The sequence below is a fragment of the Zootoca vivipara genome, chromosome 3, assembly GCF_963506605.1.
Source record: "Zootoca vivipara chromosome 3, rZooViv1.1, whole genome shotgun sequence".
In the NCBI taxonomy this organism is placed as follows: domain Eukaryota; kingdom Metazoa; phylum Chordata; class Lepidosauria; order Squamata; family Lacertidae; genus Zootoca; species Zootoca vivipara.
Genome location: NC_083278.1, coordinates 84,304,152 through 84,311,837, shown reverse-complemented (window position 1 = coordinate 84,311,837; position 7,686 = coordinate 84,304,152). Strand labels below are relative to the sequence as shown.

The 7,686-nt window shown below is 43.6% G+C and overlaps 1 protein-coding gene across 1 annotated transcript; it reads left to right on the top strand.

The window, feature by feature from the left end:
• The first annotated feature begins 1,095 nt into the window (after positions 1 to 1,095).
• On the top strand, positions 1,096 to 7,169 carry SAYSD1 (SAYSVFN motif domain containing 1). The gene is made up of 2 exons (XM_035110549.2): positions 1,096 to 1,343; positions 4,491 to 7,169. The coding sequence occupies exons 1-2, from the start codon at positions 1,203 to 1,205 to the stop codon at positions 4,824 to 4,826; spliced, it is 477 nt and encodes a 158-aa protein (XP_034966440.1). The 5' UTR covers positions 1,096 to 1,202; the 3' UTR covers positions 4,827 to 7,169.
• Positions 7,170 to 7,686: the final 517 nt, after the last annotated feature.

The following is a 7,686-nucleotide window of genomic DNA, read 5'->3' as shown; positions in this document are numbered from 1 at the left end:
ATAGCAAAGGTAATGATCTTGCTGCTTGTAAAATTACTTGGAAATGTAATTTTACAAACCAGATAATTAGGGCCATTCAGAAAGGTGAATCATTTTTAAAAGAAGAGAGAACACTTTCTCACCTTCCTTTTGTCCTTGCATAACCCACTTTCTAATACTTTTTGCATTGAGTACAAAATCCAGAAATATACCCAGTCTGTGGTGTTAATATTACACACAAACTCATCTGTACACAAAGGCCCTACTGCCCTTTCTTGTGTTTGCTTTAAGAAAAGCTAAAGTATTGATTGTCATAATGATTGTCATAAACCTGGCTGGCTTTAAGATGGCTTTTATAGAGGATAAGCCTATCAAAGGCTACTGGCCAGACCTCTGCCTCAGTTGCTGGAGGTACCTAGTATGCCTGGGAATTTCAGCTGCTAGACATCACAAGTGGGGAGATTGCTAATGCACTCAGGTCCCGCTTGCAGGCTTTCCATAGCTATTTGGCCACTGTGAGAACAGGATAGGGCCTACTAGATGGGACAGAACAGACTCTCATGTTTCTACTTCAGGAGGGGGCTACTAGCAACCATGTTCCAGTCCCCCCCCCCCAATCAAGCAAACACAATCTTGCACCTGAAATTCTACAAGGGAAGATGGGGTGGGGAGTGCAGAATTGAGAAAGATCCTAGTTCTTTATGTCGAGGTGTAGAAATGCTGTGCTACAAATGCCCTTCTTTCCCCACCACCGCTCTCTTTTATTTGTCTCTGCATTGGACTCCTGCCAGGCGGGAAACGAAGCGGTCACCATCCATCCAGCAGCTTTAAGGGGCTCGTTCTCGTGCAAGCTCCCAGACCCGCTGGAAGAACGAGGAGGAACAGGCAGTGGCTTGGAGGGGAAAGCGTTTCCGCCTGGCTAGCATTTCTAACCGTAGCTGAAAGTTGAGGCCATGAATGATACAAAACAAAAACAAAAACCTAAATAAAACTTGGTTGGGTCCAAACAGCTCCTCCTCCTTCCACTTCGCCCTTCTGACTGCCCCCCCCCCGCTCGGTGGGGTCCTCCCTGCCCCTCCTCCGGTTCCGCCCCGGGGGCGGCTCTCCCAGCTGGGGCAGATCCCGGCCAGCCGTGCCAAGCGTGCAACGCCGGCAAGCGCCGCGCTCTTGGGCGCTTGTGCTGGACGTGGCACCGGGCGGAGGCGGGCGCTGCTGCTGCGTGCATGGAGCAGAGGCTGGCCGAGTTCCGGGCTGCCCGCCGCGGCACCCGCCACACCGCTCCCTCGGCAAAGCAGCCAGGAAAGGCGGCGGAGGCGGAGGCGGTGAAGGAGCAGGCCCAAGCCCGGCCCCCGCTGCTGAGTGAGGTTGGTTAGCTTCGGCGCGAGGCGGCTCCGCCTCCCGAGGCGCGTTGCGGGGAGGGGAAGGCCGCGTTTTCACCCGCTCGGCCTCCGGTAGACGCGCGTAGGGTCGCGCCGCCCCTCTCCTCGCAGGTTCTGCCGTGGCAGCTGCTCTCCGGTCAGAGCTGCCGCTCGCGGTATTGCAACTCAGGCGATGCTTATGCCGCGCGGTACCGCTGCACGCTGCACGAGTGTTGTGTGTTCAGTGCTCCAGCACCGAACGTCAGGCGAAAGTTGTTAGCCTGGCCGCCTTTCTGACCTACTGATTCCCTGCGTGTACAACAGGTTCGTTCATTCCTGCATCGCAGGGGGTTGGACTAGATGACCCAAGGGTCCCTTCCAGCTCTGCTGTTCTAAGGTTATCTCCTTCCTCCACCCCGCCGTGTTGGAGCATTCACAAATAAAGCCCCTGCCTGGAGCACTCCAGGAAGAGCTTTAGCACTTGGCTCTGCTCTTCCTAAACTCATTTATTTGTTCTCAGTGAGCCTTCTCTCTCTCCCTGGGCTCTACTATTATCTCATACATTTTAATCACTACAGTTTTCTAATCAAGACCCTCAGGGCTCTCTCATCTTCCTCTCCACACCATCCGGGTGAGGTAGGAATAGGATAAGCCAAGTTTCTTCTGTAGCTTTGTCCTCCCTGGAGCAATGAATGAGTCAAGGCAAGATGCACAGCCAAGCAAGGATTTGAACCCGAATGTGCCTGGTGGTGGTGCTTTCTGTTTTACAGTGCATAATGATCAAAATCTCTGGCGTGCTCTGGTCCATGGGGTCACGAAGAGTCGGACACGACTAAACAGTCAATGGTCAGTCCATCTTTTATTAGGGATGGAGGACAAGTTTTGTTCCCATGGCAACAACTGCCTTGAAGTTCATTTTACCATCTGGTGAGGTGTTCCAAGGGATTGACAGTAGAGTAGTTGGGGGAAACTACATGTTTTGTTATATAGAGAGTTAAATTGGTAAACTTTGTTAAGAAAAGGAAACAGGAGTAAGGCTGAAGAGTAAGCGTTAGAAATAGGGGTTTGAGACAGCATGCAAACAAACAAAGCACCCAAACCCTCTCATCTGCTAAGATTAGTGAGCGCCATTGATATACACATTTCTAACACGGTGGTTCTCAAAAGGCTGTGGCGTGCCACGCCAGTGTGGCAGGAGAGGGTGGCATGTATGGCAGGAAGATTCAAAGACAAAGAAAAGTTTAAATGTTTCAGTGTAGTATAGATTGGTATTAAAATACATTTTTTATTTATTTGTAGAATATCTTTTCAAAATGAGAGCAAGAACACAGGCTATTCCTCTACAGTTCTCCATGACATATTGTGGTGGACAGGGATTTTCAACTCTGACAAATATGAAAGGTCAGAAAAGAGAAGGGCTTCCTTGTGTTAGATAAGGAGATGAGAGTTTGTCTCAAATTAGACTTAATATCAACGAGATTACCCAGCAAAAGCAATCTCATACCTCTCATTGAATTTGTATACATACTTAAGGTACATATGTTGTAAGAGGCACATTTATAATTATATTTTGGGAGTGAGTTATGTTCTTATGTAGCTGCATTGATTTATACTTTCTGGATGTCCCACGATCATAAAGTAGTTGTGTTCCATGTTATAAAACAAGCGCTGCTAGTTGTTTCTTTTTGTTTTTCAATTTATTTTTATCAAAAAAAAAAAAATTGGCGTGGCACAAATTTTTATTCTGAAAGTGTGGCCCAGAGAAAAGTTTGAGAACCACTGTTCTAATAGTAGGGCTATGGGGCATGGGCTGAATGGATATTTTAGCTACAACTTACTGAGAATATAGTTTAATGAGCTTTCTGCTCTGGTCCCAAGTTCTTTTTTCAGAATAATTGAGCATGAGTCTATAGACATACCATTATTCATTATTTGCTGTTTTATACTTCATAAATGCTGAATCCCATGTACCGTATTATGGTGTTGCCCAGTCTTCCTCTTTGGAGATATTCTGCTGAAATTTCAGTCTACCTCAGTACTGTTAGCTAGTGATCCATGTCTCTGGATTATTACGGTATTGTTATTTTTTTGGGAGGGGTTAAAACACCCCCTAAAAACACTGGTCGTCACTATAGGTTAGAAAGGGTTAGAAGGGTTAGAAAAAAACTGAGGGAAAACATTTTTCTCCAAAGCCGGCCCCCCACCTCCAAATAAATAACCCCAAAGGATTATGAAATATTTTCTTTTAGAAAGATGAACAAAATGTTTGAAGATGGAGCTAGGATACTTCAATTGGTAGAGCATGAGATTCTTAATCTCAGGGTCATGGGTTAGAGCCCCATATTGGACAAAAAAATTCCTGCATTTCAGGGGGTTGGACTAGATGTTGGTCATGGTCTCTTCTAATTCTATGATTCAGTAATGATTACTAAAACTGTATCAGGAAGACCTTTCTGTAAGACTGTGTACAGATCATTGCAATCTCTGCACATTGTGACAAACAATTCCTGAGCTGTACATTGGAAGTACAACTTGCAAATGCAAGAGCAAGATGCTTTTCTGCTTCTAGGAAGGCACTGCCATTGAAACAAAAGGAGGATTCAGTTCCTGCCATTGTGGATTCTTCTGCTTGTTGGGATAGGTAGTTGGTGGATCTGTTTGTTCTCTTGACTAGGCCTCAAAGGACGGGGAGTGGGCGAAAGTGCAGAGCATATTTTTTTTTTGCCACCCAGTTCATGCTGCTGCAAATCTGTCGGATCCAAGATTCAAAGGCAGAAATGTAAGTGATGGTAGCACTGCTTCTGTATTTGAGTGGAATACAAAACAAGCAGCACTCGTTGGACTTGTTGTTGGAAAGGTATTTTCGAATGCTGCAGAGCACAGAACATCTTCAGGTAACTGCATTCTGCAATTCTGCCAAGCATATATTTCCTGCAACGTGGTGACATGGACTTTGCCCAGCACAGCCTGACTCCTCTTGCTTCTTACATACTTCAGATTCCCCAATCTTCTGAAGCATGTGTGAAAAAACTGGTCTTTTTTGGAAATCAATATTCCATCACGAAGTTGATCTTAGAAAGAATTGCTGTTCTGGCCTTAATTATTTGTCCATTGCGTAAATAACCCAGGTGGCTTTTTTATTTTATTTTGCAGGAATCCAGTCAAAGGCCAGAAAGACCCCAAACTGAAGCCGTTACATGCCCTGCACCATGGTGGACCAGTTGCTTTCTTCTGAATGTCAACTTTATCAAGTTTCTCATCTGGCTTGTCTTACTGGGACTGTTTGTGGAACTAGAGTTTGGTTTGCCTTATTTTGTCCTATCTATGTTTTACTGGATCTACGTAGGAACCCGCGGCCCTGGAGAAAGACAGAGTGGAGAAAGAAGTGCCTATTCTGTCTTTAACCCAGGATGTGAAGCCATTGATGGAACACTTACAGCAGAACAGTTTGAGAGAGAATTACAGTATCGGCCCTTAGCCCAGAGGTAACTAGTGCCTATATCGGTATCACTAGGTCTCTCCCCTCCGCTTGAGCAAAATAGGAACTGTTTCCTGTGATATTTTTCATCTTTAGAAATGTTTACAATATTGTAATTAAAGAGTTGAGCTGCAGTTACTGTTTCTTATACAATAAACAACTAAAGACAGGATATTAAACATACATATTCAGCCTCCCCTCCCCCAAAAAGGCTCCTGTTCTAGGCTACATGGTTCTCACCACTGAAGCTGTTATTTTCATAGACATCCTTTTCAAATTAAAGCAAAATATCTTGGCCAGCTTTATATTAAAAGATCCAGGATGAATGCATGTACAAATGTGCATATATATTTAGACCAATGCCAAACATTAATATATACACCTATTCCTTTCCTTGGGGTTTCTCTCCTCACCTAAGTCGAATTTGGAGGCCTCAACAGAACCAGTTGGAGGGGCAGGGGCGACCTTACCTTTCATTGAGCAATAACCTCCAAGTCTGCGTATAACTTCTTTTTAAAATTTGATCCACTCCAGTGTCAAAAGCAGAAGAGCCACATTTGTGGAAAGGATAATGTGACCATTAGGTTTGTATTTCTACTGTATGTGTGTTTGATTAATGTTCATTGAACTGAAAATTTGGATCTACACCCCACTTTTAACAAAAGTCAGCTTACACAAAAAGTTAAACTGTACTACACCAGTGTGGTGTAGTGGTTAAGAGTGGTAGACTCGTAATCTGGGGAACCGGGTTCGCGTTTCCGCTCCTCCACATGCAGCTGCTGGGTGACCTTGGGCTAGTCACACTTCTTTGAAGTCTCTCAGCCCCACTCAGCTCACAGAGTGTTTGTTGTGGGGGAGGAAGGCAAAGTTAAAAGTTAGCCACTTTGAGACTCCTTCGGGTAGTGATAAAGCGGGATATCAAATCCAAACTCCTCTTCTAACACCACGCACATATGAACAAAACAGCTGCACTAAATTGGCAGGGGAAAAACAGCAGAGATCATTTGCAGAAGTGGTAGAGCTATGTACCATCAGCATACAGATGACATCTCAGCTCAAACTTCCGCATTCCCAGTGGTTTCATTTAAGGCACTTGCCTGGAAGCAAGTGATAATGAACATTTGTAGGATTGTGCTTCAAATCACCTCCTAATAGGTTAATAGTAATAGGTCAATCACCTTTGTGATTAAACTAACAAAATATGAGAATGTGTTACAAAGGCTTGGAAAAGGCAAACAGATTTTACTGGTGTGTTGTATCAGGTGTTGCTTTCAGAAAGCCACATATTTTACTTTTTGAAAACAAGCAAGTTGACCAGTCTACCAGTTGAGGTACAATGTTTTAAATGAATTTAGTACCTTTTAGCAGACAATGTCTAAACACATATCATACTGTTAAAATGGAATCCATCAGCATGGTTGGAGTGTTAACTCCTGTCCCTCGGAAGGGTAGCTCTGCTACTGTAATTCCCCGGGACCCTGGACATTGGATGTGGATGTAGAGAAATTCCCTAGGCCAGTTTACTTGTGTGCAGTTCTGCAGACAGATTCCCCACTCCCATACTTGGGGGCCATAGGATAGTGGCGCCATCTGAGTCAGTAGAGACTATTAAAGCCTATTTTCAACACTCTTATTGAATTTATTACATTTCACTATTCGTGTGTGTGTGTGTGTGTGTGTGTGTGTGTGTGTGTGTGTGTGTGTGTGTGTTTACAATGTCAGGCACCTGATTTGATTCCATAAAGATCAGCATTATTTGTATTAGGGATACAAGAGATACCAGGTATGCAAATTTTACTTTTTTCAGTTGCTTACGTTTTGAAGATTTATTCAATTCATTCATTGGTATGTGTGGTTTCAAGGCCTGATATTTTTAAAATGCATGAAGGAAAAAATAACTTCATTGATTCTGCTAAAGTAAACTGAGATACAAATAAATTTATGTCTGACAGATCTTGGAAACCATGAGGAGAAAATTACACAGTTAACATCCAGTTACAGGTTGTTAACAGTCGTCAACAGGTTTATCACACCTATCAGACAATCACCCATTCCTACCACCCTTCTGAGTAATACCCCTCCCCACCTTCTCACTATATATAAGGGTCTGGTGGCTTCCGTTTCAGTGTATCTGAAGAAGTGTGCATGCACACGAAAGCTCATACCAATGACAAACTCTAAGGTGCTACTGGAAGGAATTTTTTTTATTTTGTTACAGTTAACATCAATTGCAGCAAACCTTTATGTGGTAAATTACATTGCTTTTGCAAGACAAGGATTAATTCGCACGCGCACAAAGGAACATAATTCATAATTTGTTACCCATTTTTATAACATTTAAAAATAAATACATGCAATTGGGTTTTTTTTTTAAAAAAAGAATCAAAACAGTAAGGATAGAAATAGACATCCATTCACTTTATTTTCACCATTTTGGTACATTTGCAATATGTCCCTCCCCTTAGGTGCCTCACAAGTTGTATTAATTTAACGAGACTTGTGTGCATAACTGTGGAACGAAACTTAAGTAGAATCACAGTGAGTGAGCAGGTTGCTGGTGCGTCTTGGACTGCTCAAACCGTTTTTGAGCGCCATATGAAGAGCAGTCTTAAAGCTTACTATGAATTCCAAAGCAAGGCAGCTAGAACATTGAGGCTCATGCACATTTCCTCTATTCATCAGTGCTAGTTTTATTGGGAACATCATAAACAGGCTGCTGGTAACGAGATGGCGTTTCTGGTTTCCCAAGGCTGCTTCCACCAGCCCACAGACCTTGCTGAAGAGAGGTCTTGAATGCTCTTTTCTGCATCTGCTATCTTCTCCCAAGACTAAACAAGCTTTTAAAGAAGTTGCATAGACTGCACCTTTCAT

Coding starts and splice junctions, on each gene's coding strand:
- SAYSD1 (XM_035110549.2), top strand. CDS start 1,203: ATGGAGCAGAGGCTGGCCGAGTTCCGGGCTGCCCGCCGCGGCACCCGC. Junction 1,344..4,490: donor GGCCCCCGCTGCTGAGTGAG/GTTGGTTAGCTT, acceptor TTTATTTTGCAG/GAATCCAGTCAAAGGCCAGA.